Here is a 25,343-nt window from a genome sequence, read left to right as displayed (position 1 = left end):
CATCGATGGAAACTGAGGAGGGATGAACGGGGCGGGGTGAGCCGATACGAGGCGGAGCAATCTCAGCGGCGCCACCTTAAAAAAACAGTCGCGCCGATATGTCAGTCCAGACGCGACCCAGACAGACCTCGGCCCGGGGGCCCAGCCGTGAGAGCCGCGTCCTGATTGGCTGAGCGCCGCCGTTCTTTTGAGACTCGCTCTCCTATTGGCTGGAGCCGGGCGAGACGCTCAGCGCACAATGTCTCCCCGCTTTTGTTATTGTAGCGAGCGGTCAGGATGCGCGGACGGAGACGAAGAGCCTGATAGTCCGCTATCGACTCCCATACACTCAGATTAGATGTTGGAGGGGGAAGGGGGCGCGGATTCCTACCTCTCCGTCCTTGTCCAGAAGACAGCTTTTCGCTATTCTGCAACAATACGACCGATGTGTGAGTATTTTTTTTGTGTGTGTTTTTTTCTTATAAAATTTTAAATGCAACGGTGCACCATTCGTGTAAGAAACCGAGCGGATTCAGCGATACATTTCGCTCGCCAAAAAGCATGTTACGCCGAAGGTGTGCCTGGCCGTGTCGTAATAGCTCATCTTTACCCTTGTCTGAGCTTTGAAATATTCCGTAACTGTATAGCGAGCCTCGAAAACCTGGCATGTCCCCCCTCTTGTGTTCATTCATCACTTCGCCTTGATTTAGTCGGAATGCGTGCTCGGTTTGCATCTCTCGTGTCCAGCGGGAGCTCGTGAAGTCTTTAGACGACGGACTCGATGACGTCATGTGACCGATTATGCGTTTGTTTGCCTGCAGAGCAGTCAACAGTTTGTCTGTAACTTTGCATGGCATTATATGAGCTGCAGTATTATCCTATTGGGTAAGGTATTAGGGCTTTCTTCTAAATTAGGCCTAATATCATTGTTATTTCATGCAATAGTGCGTGTTAAACCTGTTAATGACCTTAAAGCTTGTGGCTTCGTCGTACTGTGAGATGTCTAAAGCTGGGGTTGGATCTGAATGTCCTTTTGAATCAGGCTGCCATGCTTTAGTCAAATACACTGTACTATATATGATGAAATAACCGAGTAATACACCCCAGATAACAAGGGAGGAATAATGCATGAGTGTGTCACTGAGAAAAAAACCAAAAAGAACCCTCTTTCTCAAATATTATCAGATACTCCTTCTGATGGCATTGCATATGTATATTGTCTTAATGTACAGTTGTTTCTCTGGTGCTCTGCCTCAAGGGCCACTTGTGCACACATGGAGGGCATCGCTGAGTCTCAGAGACGCTCCTCACAGATTAGAGCTGATGATGCTCAGAGATCTGAAGTGTCAGGATCCGTCGCCAGCTCTCAGTTACCACTGCGCTCTAGAAATCCTGCTCTTTCGCACCTGCAGCATCTCATGCAAAGATCACAGGGGTTTTCATCACAGCAGCGAGAAGTTCTGCTTCTTCTAGAACACAAATACTAATTCATCACAGCTGTTCAAACCAACTCAGTCACTTACAGCTTATGAAGTTAAATTTTTTTTCTCCCTATATCAGTTCATTGTGCATGGAAAACTGTGAGTATGTGGCCTTCAGGTTAAGTCAGAAATGTTCATCATCGTAAGCCATATTTATGAGGGCAGAAAATCGAATTCTGCAGTGACTACTGAAAAATGTAGCAAGTCTCTTAAATTTGACATGCTGTATTTTAATTGTGTTATCATTGTGAATTCGGATGTACTTATTGGACCTTATGTTGTTCACATCTGTTTTGTTTTGTTCAGGCTTTGTGACATAAATGCAAATTCATAATAACGTGTCCCTGACTTGGGAGCACGAGACGAGTTTCCCAGGTGCACTTGAAGGCAGAATAAAGCCATTTGTTTGCCGTCCTTTTCCTGTCTGTTTTATTGCTTTTTGGCTTTTTTTAAAAACAATTTGCAATTGCATACCAATCTACAACCATTTACTATTTCTGCAGTATTAGTGCTGTGCAAACAAGCAGTTTTTCTGTATACATGAAGAAGATGGTCTATTACAATGTCCTGTAATTTTACAAAAGCACACGCCAATGCACTCCACTTCCATTCCCATTTTTTTCCTCATTATTTGATCGAACGACGAAAGACTTACATTTTTTTTAAATAACCAAACAGTCTATTTGCAATCTAAAAACTGGATGCCATCAGGTTTGCCTACTGTTTGTGAAATCCATATTAAGCAAACAGTAGGCAGTGTAAATTGTATAGCTACTGCTCCATATTCAACTGGTCTACCATCTAAATGTATCTGCTCCAAAATAACACCCTCGCCTTAATCAATGAAACCTGTTTGACCAAACCATGTCCGACAGAGCTGGTGAGTGCTTGGGAAACCAGTTTGGAAATATGAATTATTTGTAGCACACATCTCCTTTAATGCCAGTAAATATACACTATTAGGAAACTACCACTGATGTCCATGAAGCATTACTACAGCCCTGACAGTGTGTTGGCACACTAGATGCAGCGTGTAAGAGTCGTGTGTTGATGCTGCTGTTCTGTTTTCCCATCTGTCAGAGCAGCAGGATGTCCGTGAACCCTCCCAACAGTAATGACGCCTGCCTCAGCATCGTGCACAGCCTCATGTGCCACAGGCAGGGTGGCGAAAACGAGGGCTTCGCCAAGCGTGCCATCGAGAGCCTGGTCAAGAAACTGAAGGAGAAGAAGGACGAGCTGGACTCCCTCATCACCGCCATCACCACCAACGGAGTCCATCCCAGCAAGTGCGTGACCATCCAGAGGACGCTGGACGGACGCCTGCAGGTGAACCACGCTTACAGTAACTCACGTTCATTTGCTTTAATGCAGTGAATTACAGGAATCCCTCCAATTTTTTTAATGCTGAATGGATGAGTCATTTCTGGTTGGCTTTTTTCTTGTCTGCTTTACTTTGTGTTAGATGGCTTCTTCAGACAGGCACCGGATTGCTGTTTTAGGGTGTCATTCTGTCAATGTGAAGGTTTGATTGGACATGACGCAACGGTAAATGTGTTTAAAGGGTTTCATGGGACCTGTTCGGTGAGGATGTCGACTGATAGATTGGTCAAAGTCGATTATTTGGTTTTGGGATTATTGTGCAGTAACCATGTCCAGTATTGTACGAGAGAGAATAGGTAGTGTCAGATCTACCAAGAGTGCTCTCAATGCATAATGCACGATTGTTTTTGTTTTCAGAGATTTGAGTAAATATAGCATTAATATAAACAAACCCTTGGATTGTTTCAGACTTTAAAGAAATCCAATATTTTGTGGCGATAGCAACATTTAGGTCGTGATTCCTTTTCGAAAGATGTTACATGAATGAAACTTTCATGCAAACAAATAAATACGATTTAGAATTTGTTGCAAGCTGTGGCAGATTGATTCTGTTTTCTGAGTAAACAATGTGTAAAATAAACCCTTTAATTCCCATCTAATTTAGTGTTAAGAAATTGCATTATATATACAGTACATTAATATCTTCAAAAGGTTGGGGTTGGTAGAATATTTGTATATTTTTGAAAGACGTTTCTCAACAAGGCTGCATTTATTTGAGCAAAAGACAACATAAAGAGTAATATTCTGAAATATTATTACCGTTTAAAATAATAATGTTCTATTTGAACTATGGACCAATAGTTTGTTTCATTAACAGTATTTTATTTTGATAATGCACAGGTGCAAGATGTCACTCATTTGATGCGTCAACATCACATTTGAATTCATGATTGGTTGATTGCAAAATTAACAAAACGATTAACTAGTTAATGGCCGTTTCAAATAACCGTCTCTGTTCGGAAATATTCATTTTGATTTCGTTTCTGTTTCTGGTTATGTTCCTGTCAAAATGTTGTTTTCGTTCCTTGAACTGACTTCAAAGCCTTGTTTTTAGTTTTCTTTGATGAATAGAAGGTTGAAAAGAACAGCGTTTATTTGAAATATAAATCAGTATTTTATATTCTATTAATTTCTTTCAAAAACGTCTTACTGACCCCAAACGTTTTAAACGATAGTGTATTTTATTATATTGTTCATCAGCAGCACACCGACCTCCATAAAACCACTCAAATAACTTATATCGATGGCTAATGCAAGTTATAATTAATAGATTAAGTAGTAACCACATCTACCATGTTTTAATCCAAACCACAGATTTTCCCCAAGCCTAGAAAATACAAAAAAGATTGTAGAAATTCACCGTCTGTCCTGCTCTCTAGATATCGGCTTTGGCATCTCCCTTTTAAAAACTCATATCGGTCAGCCACTCTATAAACTCCCTTTCCCCAGTCTAAAATAACCTTGGAAAGTGTGTTTTCCTGCATTGTTCACACAATTGTGTTTCCTCTAATCTATTTGGGAATCCTGCGATAAATAAAGCTAGACAATGTAAATAATCAAGGCATTGTCCGTTGAATAAACGTAGTGATTGGGTGTTTCTTTGAGGCCCGGCGCTCATCGCATCCACACCACACACATCTGAACCTACGGCTTTCAGATGGAGACCAATCTAGCCGCAGCTTCAGCCAATCCTGACAGCTTCCCTCCTGGAGCATCGGTCTGCATGGACACGAGATGATTGACAGCCAAGGCCTTTGACTGTAAACCTCAACAACCTCAAAGTAAAAGTGGTGGTTTATATGGAGAAGGACGGCGTCTGCACAGTTTCTCCACCCTCTGGTACAAGCAGATTTAGAGGGAGGGGTGGAGGACAGGCTGGGAAGGTTGTTTTGTCTAAAACACAGGAAAGGGGCCGGGTTAACTTAAGGCCGTCTATTTTTTCCTCTGTGTAGATGGGCTGCTGGTAGATGGTACATGCTATTCTTTACACACGAGATGTGATGATATCCAGGCAACACAAGTGAAAAAAGCCATGAATGTGCAGTAACAGAGGATCTGGTGCAGTAAAGCTGAAATACTGAGTGAAGACATGATGTGTCACCTTTACTGAGCTTATCATAGACAGAGAGAGCATGGAGAAACAGAGACATGACGTTACTATTGTAAAATACACCTGGCACCAAGTATGTATCTTTACTATCTTTAAGTGTACTTCAAATATTAAGGATATTAAAAAAATGTAGATGCAGATGATATAAAACGCCTGTTGTGATGTGTTGACTAACATACTAAAGCACACGGAAAGTACTTGATTATAATTTTAACTGTGGCATGTTATTCAATTTTTAACAGTATTTCAAAGCCAATAGAAGTAATTATGAAATTTCATATAAAGATCCTAATTAACTAATATTCAGCTAATTGCATTTAATGTAAAGTAAAACTATGTTTTCATTTAATTGCAATTAACATGCAACAAAGTATCTGAAAATGTTACATTATTCAATATTTTACAAATACTATATTATATGATACTGTATTTTATTTTACAGTGTACTACTTTTTTACACTGCACTAAATTTTAAGGGCATGTTTTACACAGATTTTCCCACATTAAGGCCTTTTTCTGGGCTCTTTCTGGTTTTGATTTTAATATTTATTAAGATGTTTCATACTATTAATGGATAAGGAATACTGTGGATTTTCCCTCCCGATACATATCTCTAAGTTAAGCCGCTCTGTAAAGCAACAACATCCCAAAACCACAGTAAAATCACTAGTTCATGGTTTTTGAGTTAGATGTTTGATATATTATTCATCCAGCGTTTGTCAGATGTGTTTTAATATGTAGGTTTTATAAAGACAAAGAAAAGCTCAAAGACAACAACTTCAGCGTTATTTTCTGCAGTTGTATAATGTAAAGGAGATGTCCACCTGATTTGAGTGGGTTTGAACCCTGGGACTTTAGGTTAGCAGCCCCAGCACATTAGTGTCTGTGTGTGCATAAATGACACTGACAGCTGGATGTATCCCTGTGCCTCTAGTGTTAATCTACAGAGGATTATCATATCACACACACGTCCTGCAGCTGTGATGCCCTCTCAAACTCAACGCAAGACCTTGTGCTCCGCGTGCGTTCAGGATCATGTGACGCTCTTTTGTCATACTACTGCAGTCCTGTCACTACCTGCTGTGTTCAAACGTTTGGGTCATTTTGTGCGTCTTTAGCAGGACTTTGATCTCAGTTCCCATCCGTTAATAGACATACAGGCCAAAAGTTACATTTAAAACTACGCCTTTGCTGAGGAGTGTGAGGAATCGATGGACAACCAGAATGGCATTATATAAAACTGTTTTTTATTTTTTATTTGTGATTTTTAAAATGCATATACAAAGTTTAAATATTCTAATATGATTAAAATATCTAAATGCATAATTACAATACATTAAATGGAATATTATTGTTAACTAAAACTAGCTTTGAAATTTAGCTTTGTAAGTTATTGAAAGAAGGCTGAAATAAAATATAAATATTTGATGGGAAATGTAAGAAAAGTAGAAATAAATGTAATAATAGCTGAAATTCATTCATATAAATATATACAACAATAAAATATATAAACGGAAAAAAAAAATAATAATAAGACATAAGCCCAAAAATATAAATATAAAATACTATAATTTATTATAGTTTATTATTAATTTAATAAACTATAATTAGTAGTATATAAATAATAGTAAAATAACACTGTTGTGATCTAATAATTTAGTAATAGATTATAATTATATATATATATATATATATATATATATATGTGTATATATATGTATATATATATATATATATATATATATATATATATATATATATATATATATATATATATATAATGTACCAAAATAATCAAATCAAACCAAATTATGACCCACTATCAAGGTGTAGGGCTGCATCGTTTTGTCAGTAATTTAGAAAATTACCTGAATTGAACTGTGTTTAGCTGTGAGAAATATTTAAACCACTAATAAAGTTTTAATATTAATGCTTGGCACATGATTATTTTTCCTTCAGTATGAGTCATCCTCTTTCTTCTCTTGTCATGTGTTCTTCCCGCAGGTTGCCGGTCGGAAAGGTTTTCCTCATGTAATCTATGCGCGGTTGTGGCGCTGGCCCGACCTTCACAAGAACGAGCTCAAGCATGTGAAGTTCTGCCAGTACGCATTTGACCTCAAATACGATAATGTCTGTGTGAACCCTTACCATTATGAGAGAGTGGTGTCACCAGGCATCGGTGAGTCTGCTGTCCTTTCATTCAACAGCATGAACCGAGACATTACTGAGCTGTGTGCAGCACTTCCTGTGTCTGGAAGAATAGTGTCTCTTGCTTTCTTATCAGTGCAGCAAAACATATTGTGAAATGTTTTTCTATTTGTCTTTTTTTCCCCTCTCATCTCAAGTTGGTCTCAGTCTTCAAAACACAGGTAAGAAAAGAATCATATATATATATATATATATATAAATATATATATATATATATATATATATATATATATACACACACACACACACACACACACACACACACACACACACTCTACGGTTCAAATGTTTGGAATAATATGATTTTAGTTTTAATTAAGTCTCTTATGCTCACCAAGGCTGCATTTATTTAATCATAAACACAGTAAAACAGTAATTTTTTTAAATATTATCACAATTTTAAAGGAGCACTCCGTAGGTTCTGAAATTTTTAACCGTTACTGACACCATTGGCCGTTAGAGGAACTTCAGCCAGTCTCATGCTCGTTCTCAGTGCACAGAGGAGCATGCTCTTTTTTTTACTTCGAGGAGTGTCCATGGGTGTCTGAATTGTGCTGGAGGCTGGTCGCTTCTTTCCATCCGCAGAGTCCATCTGAAAACACTATTGCCGCTGCTTAATATAATGGCTGGCGTGCCGTACGGTTGTAAGCCCAAGTAGATGAGAACGCGCATGACGTCACATTTTGTGAATTTTCGCGCCAATTCGGGCCCGACTCCTCCACACACAATTGAGCCTACAGACTGATAGAGGCAAGTTTTTTTACATCATGGTTGGCTCATACATGTACATTTTTTAAGTAAACACCTCCACATAGCTCCTTTAAATAACTGTTACTGTTAAATAAATATTTTAAAATGAAATTCATTTCTGTGATACAAAGCTGGATGAAATACTTCAGAAATCATTTTAATATGCTGATCTCGTTTCCTGCTTTTCAAGAAATATGATGATTAAAAATGTAATTATTTCAAACTCTTTTTTGCATTAATTTTTTCATACGTTCTCTCATCTACATCTCATTTATTGAAATCTTTATTAATGAACAGATAAAGTTACGAAATTGTGATTAAATGAAGATAAACAGTGTTATTTTAAGTTTTTTTATACAAAAGACTGCCATTCCTCCCAGGTTCAAAAATGATTCTCTGATTCGACTTTTTTTTTTTTGTATAATATTTTTACGATGTATTTTTTATTTATCTATTTTTAAATGAACGGATTCAGTAAAATGATTAAAGTTGGTCTTCTGGCTGGTATCTAGGTCCCACTGGCAGACTGATAAAGGAAGAGTACAGCCACGACTGCATCCAGATGGACGTCCCCCCGGGACTGCCTCCTCAGCAGGACCACCAGGGGGCGATGAAACTCCCTCCTCCGGACCACTACGGCCAGCCACTGCCTCCTCTACAGCTGCCTTCAGAGCCCAGCCGAGCGCCCCCAGCGGTCACCCTTTACTCCAACATACCCCTCTCCCCCACCGGTAAGAGCTGACCGCTGGACACACACCACTCATAGCTGATGTAATTAATTGTAATCGAGTAATCAGTCGATTATTCTTTCCTGGTAATCGGATAATTATACTAACATTTTTTGTGGTATAAAAAAGACCTAAGCGAAAAATACGTTCAAAATTACTTTAAATACATATAGCATTAAGATCTTATTCTTGTTTAATATTGACTATACAAAATTTCTTTCAATTTTCCACTTAATATTTAATATTTTTCCATTACTTTTAGGAAGAAATGCTACAACCACTGTAATTACTTGAATATGTGGACATCAAAACGTGAGGGTTTTATTTTAGAAATTGCGATGAACAGTTAACATTTTGATTAAGATATTGATGTGTTCTCCTGTTTGCGTAGGTTTATAAATGATTAACCATACTAATCTGATGAAATGGTGCACATTGTTTTTCAGATAAACTTTATAATAACTCACACTCTCAGATATATGTAGAGATGGAGTTTGAGATGCTCTACGCATGTAAATTAATAATTAGAAGTTTGTGTGGAGTAGCATTTACTGTGAACGGAGCCGCTCTGAGACACACGTATATAATCTACGCGCATGTAAATGATTAAAGCGCATATATCGAACCCGGCCTCACATGTTTATTTAATTGAATCGCAGCGTTTGTGAATTGATGTGTGATTTTAAAATGGGTTTAATATAACATGGAGCCCTGGAATAATAATGATTTCCATGGATTCTCGTCTGTGAAATGCGCTACTTCAGGTTATTTGCAGATTACGCGACGCGATGCAAAATGCAATCGAGGATTTTTTTTTTAATCGAGCACTTGAATTTAATCAAGCAGTTGTGACAGGCTTAGTTGTAATTCCAATGTCGTCTTTCAGCTTCTGGCTCTATGATGCCGATGCAGGGAGGTCATGGTGAAGGCTTACTTCAGATTGCGTCTCCTCAGGGTCAAGTCATGACCCCTACACCTCCCCCCTCCACCCCCACACATGGACCCCCACAGACCCCCGGCCCACCCCAGCCTCCACCCAACCAGAACGGCTACAACAGCTCCAAACACTCCCAGACGCAAGGCTCCTTTCACAGTGAGTATTCACCATCACCTAAACAATCACAACACGATTAGTGATAAATCCTGTGACTAAATCAATGTCTACGGCAGTTATCGCCCTGATCAGACATATGCTGTGGCACTATCATGCAGTCTGTAATGATATGACGTTAGCAAATATAAGCGAGTAACATGACCGTTAATATGAACACACAATTGAATGTAACATAAAACAAATGATTACTTTACGTTCAAATCTTTATTTATGCCAAAAAAGCTTACATTTATGTGTCTTTTTGTTTGCTGTAGCAGCCATGTTTCCATTCATACCCCTTCGTTTGAAGTGTGGTCCCGAACAATCATTTGAAGAGCTATCAGGCCCTTCCCCTTTCCCCTACCCCTCCAACCAAAAGAGAATCGAGACACCCCTACCCCTTCACGTGAATGCGCGAAACGGAGGGGTAGGGGAAAGTAATGCCCTGCACCCCTAAAAAGAACACACTTCAATGGCCCTGCCCTTCAAAGGGAGGAGGGCACTGGGATGCTCACAAATTCAGCTGCTGTGCTGCTGCTGTATTTCTGTGGTTCAGAAAGAATGTGCATTTTTAATAAGCCCTTCTGCTGTTTTTGTTCAGACCAATGTGAAAATCAAAACACTCGAACTGGTGGATCGACAATAAGCTAATCCTAAATCATTATACAAATCTAAATAATTAAGACACTAAGATATTTTTATGTTTTTTAATAAAATAATTAATTAATTTATAATTGTTTTTATATTAATATTATAAATGATAATTTTGACTCATCTCTTTTCTTAAAATTTTTTCAATGTGAAGTTTATCATTTAATAAAACTTTTGTATTTTGCAAAAAACTGTAGTAGTAACCCTGAAGTAATCAGTTATTTAAGAGTTTTTTTTTATGCTATTGTATTATTTGATAAATAAAACCTGTTTCTGTCAGTTATTATTATTGTTGTTATCATGATTATTTTATTTTAATGTATCATTAAAGTATATTTTTATAACTTTGATTTTTTTTAAATGTAGGCTACAGTTTTCATATTTAAATTTAGTTTACATTTTAGTAATTTTGTTTTGTGTTTTTGAAAAAATTGTTATTTTATTATTACTTAATATTTTTCTTTAGCTCGATTTTTTTGTTTTTTTTTGTTCTAGTGTTAGTAATTTTAGTACGTCAGCATTTATTTAGTTTCAGTTAGTTGCCAAGGATAGTTTCATCGACATTTATGATTTTACTTCAGCTTTATTTAAATTAATGAAAACTTTTAATAATACTAAATAATTTTAGTATTAGTTAATAATAACATCTTGGTTTCTGTTTCTGTAGCCCCGCCCACAGTGAAATCTCATTGACTGCACTCCTCAAAGCTGTATATCTAACATGACATTTATTGGCCATGGTTTGGGCATGTTTGGCATGCATTTCCTCTTTCAGTGTTGAAAGATAAAATACTTGTCACTGGAAACCTGTCATGTCATGCCTGTTTAGCTGTTATGATACTTTCATTGCTTCATACACTAAACATTTCTAATCTTAAATTGCTGCAGCAGCCTGGACAGGCAGCAGCACAGCCTCCTACACTCCTGTAGGACCCCAGCAAAACGGACGCGGTCACCAGCCTCCTCTCCATCACCCACACTTCTGTATGTTCGCCTTAAACATTGCTACAAACATGTATGCAAATATACCATTATTCTTAATAGAACTGAATTAATCCATTATTATTTCTTTCTCTGTCAGGGTCTCAACATCACAGTTCAGCGTCTTTCCCCCCTCCAGTCTCCAACCATCCAGGTCTATAAAAAATTCAACTTTACACTGCAGGAATAAATTGCATTTTAAAATAGATAACAATCGAAAACAGCTACTTTAAATTGTGATAAAATGTCACAATAGTACTGTTTTTAAATAAACGCAGCTTTTGTGAAGATGAGAGACTTCCAACAAAAAAATGAAATAGTCACATAATATGGTAAATATGTATTTTAGTGTCTGCTCATGCTCTCAGTGTGCGCTGCATCCACAGGTCCCGAGTTTTGGTGCTCCATCTCATACTTCGAGATGGATGTGCAGGTGGGGGAGATGTTTAAAGTGCTGTCCAGCTGTCCGGTGGTGACGATTGACGGGTATGTGGACCCCTCAGGAGGCGACCGCTTCTGCCTGGGTCAGCTCAGTAACGTGCACCGCACAGACGCCAGCGAGCGCGCCAGGTATGTGTGTGTGTGTGTGCCGCAGTCACACAACTGTTCCTGCCAAATACACCTCTGTGTGCTTATCAGAGCCATCCACCATTTACTCAGTAGATGTAAAACCAACATTGTGTGTATGACAATGATTGTAATCTTGTTTTTATTCAGCTGTTAAGTTTTAAATACCAATGCCAGTAGACTTGTTTCATATTTCTTCTTTTATCACAGCTTGAATGAAGGCGCTAAAATGAGAGTTTTAAGGGCATCAGACAAAAATGATTCTTGGTGCAGATGTAGAAAGTTTCAAACTGTTGAAGAAAGACATTTTTAGAGCAAGGAGGAGAAATAAGTGTTATTTCAGTGTTATTTTATACACAATTATAGTATTTTATTAATTTAATGATGTTTTGAATCAGCTTATATTTTTACATTTTTGACGTTTTTCTAGTTTACGTTTTAGTAATTTTAAGTACTTTTGTCATTTGTATTAATTTTCGTTATTTTGGTTATTTAACATTTCAGTTACATCCAAAGCAACATTTCTTATTTTCATTCAATGTTTTAAGCTTTATTTTTTTCATTTAATATTGAGATTTTATTTCAGCTTTATTGAAATCAATTAAATAAATAGTTTTAGTTTTACCTGACAATAACAACACTGGATAATTTAGAATATGTTAAATTACTAACAGTTTTTTTTTATACAGCTAAAATAAAATAAAATATGAATATAAGATTTAAAACCTAAAAATTAGAATTGTTACATTCGCAACTAATTGAAAATAATAACGTTATTGAAGCTAATAGAAATGACTTCACAAAATCACAAAATGACTAGAACCTAAATTGTTTTTAAATTACATAAAAAAAAGCTGAAGCAAAAGCTCATTCAAAATATTAATAAGTGAATCATGCTAAAATGATACTGACTACTAAAATCTGTAAAGATTAAAAAGTATATATATATATATATATATATATATATATATATATATATATATATATATATATATATACTTTTTACCATTAAATATTGCGATGATGAAAATCATCAAAAGGCTGAAATATATCAAGCTATATTTTCCAGGCCCTATAGAGGCGTTATATTTGTTATATTTGTTTATTTGTGTTTAAATGAATTTCACAGGTTTTATGTTTGCTTTAACACACGTTACTGTGCCAGATTGACACTGTGATGAACAATAATAAACAACAGATTATGTGAGAATAACAGCCAGGAAAAGCTGGCTTTAACAAACTGATGAAGTGGACTGTAAGACATTAAAGGCACATCTGGCTTTGGTTATGACACTTGGTGGCATGTGTTTATTTGTGTTACATTACTATCTGACGGAAGGAGAAATGTTGTAAAGGCAGTGCAGATTCAGTCACTGATTCTCCAGTTGTGTTGTGTCTCTGTCTGCAGGTTGCACATTGGTAAAGGAGTGCAGCTGGAGTGTCGAGGAGAGGGGGACGTATGGATGCGCTGCATGAGCGATCATGCCGTCTTTGTGCAGAGTTATTACCTGGACAGAGAAGCAGGACGAGCGCCAGGTGATGCGGTGCATAAAATCTACCCAGGGGCCTACATAAAGGTAAAAGATACCAGCTTTGCTTTAAACCCATGCAGATTGTAGACTTCAGAAATAATGCATTTAAGGGGTTCATCATATTTAAAAAAATTATTTATGGGAGGAAATTATGCAACGTTTATAGTGCCAGTCAAATAGCATCGACTTCTGTAGAAAACTAGGCTAGGAATTAGATGAAGGCTATATTTTTGAAAAAGTCTTTTATCTTTGATAAAAGTTAAAATGTGCGTATTTTATTGTATTTTATCTACATTTTACTTGTTATAAAAAAAACTTATTGTTAATAAATCACAAAAAAAAAGTATATAAAAAAAATTAAATACACACATTTAAAAACGCTTGTTTAAATCACTTTCCAAATGAAGAATAAATAAATATATTTAATTTATGGTTAATAGTAATTTATAGAAATGCACCGATAGATCGGCCAATAATCATCACAAACCCAAGAAGTAACTTGTTGTAGTCCCTACCAGCCGTTTTTGTACAAGACGATATCTCCGTTTGCACTGAACTTCCAGCTTCGTAACTTTGCAGATACTGTTTATGCTCAAAAAGCAACAGCACACACTAGCTAATGTTAAAAAAGTGAAATCGCAATCAACCACCCCTTTAAAACTTTTAATAAATCATAGATATATTTAAACTAAATTCCTTATTTTCCTTTTGAAATGCCGCTTTGTGCTGCAGTGTTTAATGAATTCACCCTAGTATGTTTTCATAGTACATGATAGTGCAGTCATGCTATTATAATTACTTATATCTAAAAAAAAAAAAAAATCAAGGAAAAGTTATCCTATTATGACCCTTATAATATCAACCTCGATGAGCAGTGAAGACCTTTACGCACTTGAAAGCTCTGTGTGTATTTTTGCTTCCTGTCACATTAGATTTGCTTGATCCAGAGCTTGACTTGTTTTTAAGCCTGTCCAAATGACTTCTTGTCAGCCGTTGTTTTAGGACACGGCAGCGAGGTCTGTGTTTGTCATTGTCTGTGAGTGTTGTTTGGTTTCTGCAGGTCTTTGACCTCAGGCAGTGCCACAGGCAGATGCAGCAGCAGGCGGCCACGGCGCAGGCGGCAGCGGCAGCACAGGCCGCAGCGGTGGCTGGGAATATCCCAGGACCAGGAAGTGTTGGTGGAATCGCTCCTGCAGTCAGTGAGTGTCTGCTGTATTCACTGTGAAGTCAGAACGAGGGTTTTGGGACTCACACATACACATTGCAGTTAAATTTGGTTGTAATTTCACCTTTAAGTGCTTAATTCTGTTCAGTACACACATAATACTGTTCTGTACTGGTTCAGTAATTTATAAGAGTGACAACTGCATTCTACAACTGATATTACTTCTGAAAACTGAACCAAACTGGACAACTAGGTGTTCATGATGTATTTAAACACATATCTGTGTTGTGTTGTTCGTTCCGTGCCGTGGTACATTTCAGCTTATTAGTGTTTGCAGATCTCCGTCGAACCAAACGAGCAAATAAGAACAAGCTCATGATAAACTTGAATCCAAATCTTGGAAATACGCCACATACCAAAATATCTCAACCTGCACATCTGTTAACTCGATAAACTGGGTCGCTTTATACTTGAGCCCAAACAACAATCCCGAAGATGTTAAATAATCATTGCTTATAATAAGTAAACATCCTTCAAGAACGTGCTCTGTGAAGAAGTTTGCCAAACATACAATCAATGCATTAGCAAGAAAATGGTTGTCTCTTTTGAAATAATTATTTAAAGAACAATTAGCATATTATTATTGAAGTGAAAGCATTAAAACAAAAATTTAAGTGTAAATAAGTTTACTGTAAAGAAAATATACTGTACATATATAAAATATATATTTCACAAAATATTTTAGAATCTAAAATGGCTATAAAATCAAAGCCATGTGTCTAAATAAATTATGTTCCAAATTTGAAGTTGACATTAAAACAATTGATGTTCCTGTGAGATTTTGTTCAGACATTTTACCAAAAATAGCCACCGGGTGACACCCAAAATCTATTAAACTTTTTAATGCTTTTTCCTGGCACAAATTAATACATTTCTGTCACAATATTAAAATCTGTTACAAAATAACTACCAAATATGGAACCTGGAGACGTTTCTAACCATGCGTTTTTTCAAGATTAGAAAAAGTTTTGATCAAAACATGTAGCATATTTTGTAAAATGAACAGATTTCAAAGCGTTTTTCTCAGGATGAATGTTTAAGCTTTCATATTTAATTTTGCTGATTACTAAAATGTGTGATAAGGAAACGAGGCAATAAAGAGTCCAAGGTAACTGATAGTTTTTTTTCTGAAACTTTATAGTGTACATGGCCTTTGTTTGTTAGCTTTGAGGTCATCAAATCCATCTGACTTCCTGTTTCAACAGGAAATAAGTCAATACTGGAAAGTAGTGTTGTCCTAAGACCCGGTACTTCGGTAACAAGTCGGTACTAAAAAAAGTTACGAGCGTGACGCTTGCAGTAATTTCAGCATCTGCCATCTGAACGAGGACATAAATACATAAACAACATCACCAGAACTGTTCTGAGTCACTTCACAAGCATTTTACCATTTCATTTGAGTAAAACCAGTGTCAATTTAAAGGTATTCAAGGCAACCCGTCAAAATAAAAGTTCGTTTTTACATAAAGGCATTATGCTAGAAATACTATTATTTACTAGAATGTATGTGATACTGCTACTACTGTTGAAAAAAATTCATAAAACTTTATTTTTTAAAGAAATAAATCACACAATATTTCTTCCATGTTTAAATTTTAATAGCAAATCCCCTTTATATACCAAAAAATAAAATGTTTAAATTTCATTAATTAAAAGACTTGTTTACTGTTTTTCATAATTATATTACTTGTAGAAAAACTTTAAAAACAATTGTTAAGAAAAATAAAGAATGGCATTGGTTTTATTTTTATTATTAATTATTTTTAATTAGCATATTTTTGTGTTTTGCTTGGATTTTCACTGGTATCAGTACCGAATACCGAAATTTTGGTACCGTGACAACACTACTGGAAAGAATACTACTTTTGTCAAGTTTTATAAGATTTACTTAGTTCTTTAATAGACTTTTTCAGTCCTGTATGCTGACTTTGGGAGTGTTTGATTCCAGGCCTCTCGGCAGCAGCAGGGATTGGTGTGGATGATCTCCGGAGGCTGTGCATCCTGCGCCTGAGCTTCGTGAAGGGCTGGGGTCCTGACTACCCCCGGCAGAGCATCAAGCACACCCCCTGCTGGGTGGAGGTGCATTTGCACCGGGCGCTGCAGCTGCTGGACGAGGTGCTGCACACTATGCCACTGGCAGATCCTGGACCAGCTAACTGAGAGCCAACAATACACAGCCAACACTCACCACACAGATACTGGACTCACGACAGTAAGCGTGCGAGGCGCATTACCTGCTACAGTGTGCAGTCATTAGAATCCCAGTGAAAACACCACAGAAAACACTACTCTAAAATTCATGTTTCTGAAAGATATTCAGTGCTTTTTATTGTTCTGTAGTGAAATGTTGCATTTCTTTTTGGGTGAATCTCGCAAAAACATGTCTAGGTCATATCTTGCTCTAAAAAAAAAAAAAAAGGCTTAAAGAGAATGGAAAAAACAACATCTTTTTAAAAGTATTTTTTGCATTATGACTAGGGTTGCAAAGCGGCCAAAATTTCACAAAATGTCTGGAAAGTTTCTCGAAATTTAATTAACATTTTCTGTTCGTTTGCAGCCCTAATTATGACTTTTTTTTTAATTAATGAAGCATATTTTCCTGCAAAATTCAGAATAATTCCAGCCACAATAACTGAATTGTTTCCAGATGTTTTGAGTTTGTTTATGCAAAGGTGATTCTTATCAGATTACTACAGAAGTGGATCAAGCAAAAATACAAAAAAATTAAACCATCTTTTGATGAAAGTCATTGTAATGCATAATTAAACTCGTAAATGTATTTTTTAAAGGTTGAGAATACAATCATTAGATTTTGAGAATAAAGTGTTTGTGTTTGAGAAAAAAACTTTGAGAAAATTCTTTTGAAATAAAATATTGAGAATAAACAGTAGATTTTGAGAAGTTAAGGGATTAGTTTCTGAGTTTGAGTCCGTGTTTGTGAAGTAAAAAGCTTTTACTTTAGGATCTTTGCAATAAGTGTAAATAGTAATTAGATGATATTTATACTTAGTGACGGATACTTCTGCACCTTAGTATTGTTGTACATTAACAGGGTGCAAAAATAACACTGTCCAACGAGATCAAATGAACATTACACAAGTGTGTTTATTCTCAACATTTTATTTGGACTCTTTTTCCTTGAAATGTTTAATTTCAGTGTTTTCTTTTTTGTTAGTTTTTTTTTCTTCAGGAAACAATGACTTTATTCTCAACATTTTATTTAGGCTTTTTTCCCTATTTTTCTATATCTTTAATATTGCATAATAATGAATTTAATCTCAAGATGGTTTTGTTTTTTTATGATTAGCCCTAATCATCTTTCATAGATTACTGTATATTTTTATTAAAAAAAAAAATATATTTGTTTTGATAAATTGAGCATAAATGAAAGGAGGTCCAACATATATCATAATTATTAATAAGAATTAATAAGAATAATAAAAAAAAACTTAAGGTTAGATATATTATGTACAATTTAAAAAAGCTTTTTTGTTTATACGGAATTTCATTTTCTATTTCTTTCTTTTCTTGTTTTTATGGTGAAATATGACCTGGAAATGTTGCTGATGGGATTTGTGAGATTCATCCGTTCAGATTAGATGTAAATACCTTAGCGCTACAGGTCTACTAATGAATGCAAGTTTACAACAGGGTTGATTGCAGATTAAGTTCAGGGAAATAGCTTTATCGTTCATATGCCTTTCTAGCTTTGCACATCATGCAGTTATACTAAGAATATTAGGGCCTAATAGTTTTGCAATACTGGTAGAAAAAGCTTAAAATTTGTCCTTGCAAGAATTTATGGGTCAATGTCTGAACATAACACAAAAGGCAACAATAACTAATGGTTCCAGAAGTATTTTTCCATTCATTCAAGAGTTCTGAGCTACAAGATCGGCATTAGAAAAAATATGCATTTTGAATTAAATGAGTTTGTATACTCTATATTTGAAGTTTATTGCAAAAGATTTGTTCAAATACTGGGTAGAGAGACTGACTCAAATCTCTGTGGAGAAAATTAATGTTATTTTTACTCCTGGAACCATATGGTTGTGCTCTATTACGCTCTGGTGTTACACATACACACAACACGCTCAAGTGAGGAAGAGACTGTTCAATCTCCAACCAAGTTTTTTTTGGTAGCACTAAATGCCTCGGAGCAAATGTACATCTCTATTTTGCCGCTGGTCACTTCAGGAAGCGTTGGAAAGAAGCAACTGATGTAGATGCAAATCTGACTCTGAGAGACATACTGAACCGTACAGATAACATGACACACTGTCAAAACAAAACGCTCATCATCTCTGTGCTTGTGCTGTGTTCCTCGACATGTGGACCTCAACTCAGCTATGATGCAGCTTACTATCCAGGCATCTTATTAGTTAGACTTGCAATAGCCTTCCAGCTCTTTTATTTTCATACCAAAAAAAAGAAGAAAAAAAATTGTTCAGCTTTAAAATGGTGGTATTAGTATTGTGAAGCAGTTCGGTGTTTGTAACCAAATCATTTGCCATGTGGTGTAACTCACCGAAGCCAGATTACCTCATGATAATCAAGCATGAACCCAGTGGATTTTTCTTTATGCCAAAATGTGTCTGGAATCTTCTACTTTCTGGACGTCATGCTCACCTCATACTTTAACCAAATCAAAACAGGGCCTGTCTTGAACCGAATGTAGACTCTTGATGCACCGACTGACCGATTTCAAACAACGGGTTTTTGCCAACACCACTAACTCAGCTTTAGCTTTTATCTCATCCAGAAACTCATGTCTGGATTGTGACCAAAATTCAGCCCCATACCACTATGACCTTTTGCAAACGGGTAGAACATCTAAACATCAGGCTTCGAACAATGAACATTAATGTTTTGCTGGCTTCCCAAATTGAAATGTCTATATTTTACTGTAGACTTACAGGAAATTATGCATTATTGAAAGACCCTTCATTTTTTTTTCATATGTACATCCAGTACAAATGCAAATATTTAGTAAATCTAATAGTAAAAGTGGAACCTCATTATAGAATGTTAAAGTCAACATGAAATCAAGAATTATCCTGTTTACTTTCTTAACACGTCTTGCTGATCTTATTGTGCATGAAGACTGAAAATTCAGCTTTGACACCACAGGAATAATTTACATTTTCAAATATATTTTAATGGAAAACAGTTATTTTAAATTGTAAAAATATTTAATTTTTATTTTTGTTTTATGGAGCCACAGGGCATATGGAAGAAAATATGAAGATGGGAGGAAAAATTATATTTTTGCAAAAGAATTGCGTTCCATCAAGAAACCATGCATTCTTTCACAAAACATTTGCAATCTCTAATAAAACTATTTTGATCTTGTAAAAAAATAGCAATTTCTTGCACAAAATTTGCCTTTTAAAAACAACAACAGCCTTTCGCAAAAATGTGCAACCTTGAAAAAACATTTGTGGTCAACATTTGTGTTCTCTCGTAAAACTCGTAAAATGTGCAACCTCACAAAATATTTGTGATCTTGTAAAACATTTGCAATCTCTCGTAAAACAATTGTAATTTCTTGCAAAGATTTGCAATGTCACAATATTTGCCATCTCTTGTAAAATGTGCAATCCCTTGCAAAATATTTGTGATGACACCCAAAATTTGCCATCTCTCGTAACACATGCAATCTCTTGCACAACATTTTCAATCTCGTAAAACATTTGTGATCTCTTAAAAAGTTTGCAATCTGTCACACAACATTTGCAGTCTCTTGCACAATATTTGCCATTTATTGTAAAATATTTGCAATCTCATAGAGCAATTGCAATGTCTCATTAAACATTGCATTCCCCTGAGAAACTTTGCTTTTGCGCGCAACACATTTGCTTTATATCCCCAAACTATTGTGTTCCCCTGAAAAACTTTGCTTTCACTCAGAAACATTTGCATTATATTCCCAAACTATTGCGTTCCCCTGAGAAACCTTGCTTTCGCTCGCAAAACATTTGCGTTATATCCCCGAACTATTGCGTTCCCCTGAGAAACCTTGCTTTCGCTCACAAAACATTGGGTTATATCCCCGAACTATTGCACTCCCCTGAGAAACCTTGCATTCGCTCGCAAAACATTTGCGTTATATCCCCGAACTATTGCGTTCCCCTGAGAAACTTTGCTTTCGCTCGCAAAACATTTGCGTTACATCCCCGAACTATTGCGTTCCCCTGAGAAACCTTGCTTACGCTCGCAAAACATTGGGTTATATCCCCGAACTATTGCGCTCCCCTGAGAAACTTTGCTTTCGCTCGCAAAACATTTGCGTTACATCCCCGAACTATTGCGTTCCCCTGAGAAACCTTGCTTACGCTCGCAAAACATTGGGTTATATCCCCGAACTATTGCGCTCCCCTGAGAAACCTTGCATTCGCTCGCAAAACATTTGCGTTATATCCCCGAACTATTGCGTTCCCCTGAGAAACCTTGCTTTCGCTCGCAAACCATTGGGTTATATCCCCGAACTATTGCGTTCCCCTGAGAAACCTTGCTTTCGCTCGCGAAACATTTTGTTATATCACCAAACTATTGAGTTCCCCTGAAAAACTTTGCTTTCGCTCGCGAAACATTTTGTTATATCACCAAACTATTGAGTTCCCCTGAAAAACTTTGCTTTCACTCAGAAACATTTGCATTATATTCCCGAACTATTGCGTTCCCCTGAGAAACCTTGCTTTCGCTCGCAAACCATTGGGTTATATCCCCGAACTATTGCGTTCCCCTGAGAAACCTTGCTTTCGCTCGCGAAACATTTTGTTATATCACCAAACTATTGAGTTCCCCTGAAAAACTTTGCTTTCGCTCGCGAAACATTTTGTTATATCACCAAACTATTGAGTTCCCCTGAAAAACTTTGCTTTCACTCAGAAACATTTGCATTATATTCCCGAACTATTGCGTTTCCCTGATAAACTTTGCTTTTGCTCTCAAAACATTTGCGTTATATCCCCAAACTATTGCGTTCCCCTGAAAAACTTCGCTTTCGCTGGCAAAACATTTGCGTTATATCCCCGAACTATTGCGTTCCCCTGAGAAACCTTGCTTTCGCTCACAAAACATTTGCGTTATATCCCTGAACTATTGCGTTCCCCTGAGAAACCTTGCTTTCGCTCGCAAAACATTTGCGATATATCTCCGAACTATTGCGTTCCCCTGAGAAACTTTGCTTTCGCTCGCAAAACATATGCGTTACATCCCCGAACTATTGCGTTCCCCTGAGAAACTTTGCTTTCGCCCCGCAAAACATTTGCATTGTACCGCCAAACTATTATGTTCCCCTGATAAATTTAGCTTTTGCTCGCAAAACATTTGCAGAAATTTAGCAAGAGAAATTTAAAAAAGCATTGAAATCTTTTTTTTCCTCCCATCAGCAATTCAGCATGTCTCTATAGGGGCTCCGTAGTTTTACGGAAATTTTTTTAAAGAAATGCAGACTTATTTTAAATACATTACAAAATATTACCATCCCCCAAACTTCTGAACACACACTTACTACAGCATTTGGCTGTGAAATATGTTATGTTGAAATATGACGGGAGTAAATGCTTTGCAAATGCCATTTCATGTTGACTTTAATCACATCCTCTCTATTTTCAGTGTTTGAGTGTTATCTGTGATTAGTCACAACTTAAGTTCATTTATTTAGTAGAGGCTTGTATGATGTTCTGCGTCCCAAATAGTGTTTCCATGGTAATAATCTTTGTGCCTTTCCTTTGTGCTCCTTTGTTCATAGATAGATTCTGCAATTACTAAAAAGCCCTTCCCAGTGATTCTCACGTTGATTATGAACATTGCAAACCTTCTATTGGTCTGAAATGTTCCTGTAGTTTTAAGCAATGAAGTATGTCAGGGATGTTTCAGTCGTCTTACAGTCATAGAGTGTTTTCAGGCTTCGTTTTGACCCCACATGATGTTTGTAAATTGGGAGATGCAAAAGATGCAAACTCTTCATCTGCAGGGTTGTTCATATCGGCTCAGGTCACGTTGAGATTTATGAGCCTTTCGGGTAAAGAATAATGCCTTGTTTTCTTTAGTTTTCTTGACTGACGGTTGCTATAAAACATTCAGTTGAGATGTCAGGTTTACTCATTGTTTCGATGAGTGCCTTTGTGCTGTATTTCATCGGATACATGCTACATATACATACATAATGCTAATTAAAGTAAAGCTGTAGTTTTAATACAGATTTCAAAGGCACTTTGCAATGTACGCAATCAGTGTTGAGTTATCGTTAAACCTGTATGCTATCATGAGGTTATTTTGGGTGAAATGGATTTAAGCTCTCGCATTACACATCCCATACACACCTTAGTGGTGTTAAAACATATTTGTTGTATTTAAAGATAGAAACATTCATAACATAGATATATAGGCAGGTGACTAATTGTCATTAGCAACTTCAGTGGATAGACTTACAGGTATGATTCAAAACATTTTACTGGTTTAAACCGATCACCAATTATATAACATGGTTCTCTGTCATTTTGCAGCTTATTTTGCTTTAAAAATGAAAATATATTACAATGAAGCCCATGTGTCATCGTGACAGACGTACAGTTACTATTTCCATTGTAGAGTAACTTTATTTCTCTGTATTCTGCACTGTAATTTAGATTTTCATTTAGAAAATACTTTTTGTTCAACTCCAAAGGATGACTTCATTTCTCAAAAATACGTGGCCTAGAATGTGTTTTTTTTTTCACTGATGGGCGCATACTGTATTGTGTGAGGATAATGTGTGTCAGTCACATGACAATCACCCAACTGGAATTCAGATCAACAGCATTCCATATATGAAAACTATTTCTTACAAGTATTTATCAGTATGTTATCCAGTGTGAATATATTTGAATTGACTATTTTATTGATATTGTCACTTCAATTCTTGTTGTTATTATAATTATTCTATTGTTAAAGGACGTTCTGCTCCTGTATGTTGACTGTACACCAAAGTAAAAAAAAGAAAAGAAGAAAAAATCATTTTGATACAGATATGTTTTGTGATGTATTTCTTTGTGTCAAATTATGCTTTTACATGGTATTTATTCATGTAAATAAAAACAGGGTTATGCAGTCACGGAAAACCTAGAAATATCAAAACAGTGCTTTAGATGCCTTGAATTAATAGAATATTAAATCAAGGAATTCTAAGCAAATGCAGTCTCTATAAAACGAGTTTTAAAAAAAATCTTATCCAGTAATCATGAACACCTGGAAACGCTGGAAATTTATTAATTTATAAAATGTTCATATTCATATAAATAAAACATGATATATAAAAACAAAACAATAATTATGTAGCCTTGTTTTTTTATAATAACAATAATTCACTTAATCAAACAGTTGGAGAAGACATGGAAATTAATAATTTCATATTTATATAAAAATATGATTTATAAAGAAATGAAAACAATTAGTAAATTATTAAATTTTTCAATTTAATTATTAAAAATTTACTTATAAATAAAAATAATCTAAAACAGCTGTAAAAGACATGGAAATGCATTAATTAGTAAAAAAAAAAAATATTTATATAAATAAAACATGATATATAAAAATAAAACTATCATATCATTTTCTTTTTCAGTCTTAATAATAAAAATAAATTCACTTGTAAATAAAAGTCATCAAAAAGCTGGAAAAGACATGGAAATTAATTAATATTTTATTAAGTATATAAAAATAAAACAATTAGAATATATATATTTTTTATAGTAATAATAATAATAATAATAATAATTCACTTTTAAATAAGAGTAATCAAACTGCTGGAGAAGATATGGAAATGCATTAATTAGTAAATATTTATATATGAAAATAAAACAATATAGTATATCATTTATTTTTCAATTTTAATAATAATAATAATATTGATTCACTTATAATTAAAAGCAATCAAACAGCTGGAGAAGACATGTAAATTAATTAAAAAAGTGATTTACATAAATGAAATATTATATATATATTATATATATATATATATATATATATATATATATATATATAATATTATATATATATTATATATTATGTATATATATATATATATATATATATATATATATATATATATATATATATATATAATATTTCATTTATGTAAATCACTTTTTTAATTAATTTACATGTCTTCTCCAGCTGTTTGATTGCTTTTAATTATAAGTGAATCAATATTATTATTATTATTAAAATTGGAAAATAAATGATATTTAATATTTCAATATATATATATATATATATATTATATATATATATATATATATATTAAATATTTTAATATTTCAATTTAATTACGAATCATTTACTTATAAATAAAAGTCATCAAAAGCAGCTGGAAAAGACCTGGAAATTTATTCATTAGTGAAAGTTCGCATTTATATAAATTTATATTCGTGGAAAAAATTATATAAATATCCAAGTAATATTTAGTTTTATACAATGAAAAAACTAGTATGGTATATTTTAAACGTGCTTATTATTCTAAAATAAATAATTAAATTATTCACAAAAATATTATCCATTTTAAATAATGTACATTTAAATATGACATAATGTTAGGCTATAATGTAAGAATAGAGTAGGACTGTAGGTGGAGCTGAAGGGTTTGTATATGATTTTAGGTTGAGTAGGCGCTG

The 25,343-nt window shown here is 35.1% G+C and overlaps 1 protein-coding gene across 3 annotated transcripts; it reads left to right on the top strand.

Annotated features, from left to right (window-relative positions):
- On the top strand, window positions 1-23,700 carry smad10a (SMAD family member 10a). Of its 3 annotated transcripts, none has more exons than XM_026240927.1 (12): window positions 1-428; window positions 2,541-2,786; window positions 6,955-7,129; window positions 7,296-7,319; window positions 8,421-8,639; window positions 9,523-9,729; window positions 11,272-11,364; window positions 11,462-11,515; window positions 11,748-11,931; window positions 13,337-13,505; window positions 14,521-14,659; window positions 16,634-23,700. In XM_026240927.1, the coding sequence occupies exons 2-12, from the start codon at window positions 2,550-2,552 to the stop codon at window positions 16,843-16,845; spliced, it is 1,713 nt and encodes a 570-aa protein (XP_026096712.1). In that variant the 5' UTR covers window positions 1-428; window positions 2,541-2,549; the 3' UTR covers window positions 16,846-23,700. The 3 variants fall into 3 exon arrangements, with proteins under 3 accessions (XP_026096712.1, XP_026096711.1, XP_026096710.1); XM_026240926.1 differs by having other exon boundaries at window positions 2-428; window positions 2,546-2,786; window positions 11,269-11,364; XM_026240925.1 differs by having other exon boundaries at window positions 3-428; window positions 11,269-11,364.
- Window positions 23,701-25,343: the final 1,643 nt, after the last annotated feature.

The sequence above is a fragment of the Carassius auratus genome, linkage group LG44F (genome assembly GCF_003368295.1).
Source record: "Carassius auratus strain Wakin linkage group LG44F, ASM336829v1, whole genome shotgun sequence".
Classification (NCBI taxonomy): domain Eukaryota; kingdom Metazoa; phylum Chordata; class Actinopteri; order Cypriniformes; family Cyprinidae; genus Carassius; species Carassius auratus.
This window is presented reverse-complemented; position numbering and strand designations above follow the sequence as displayed.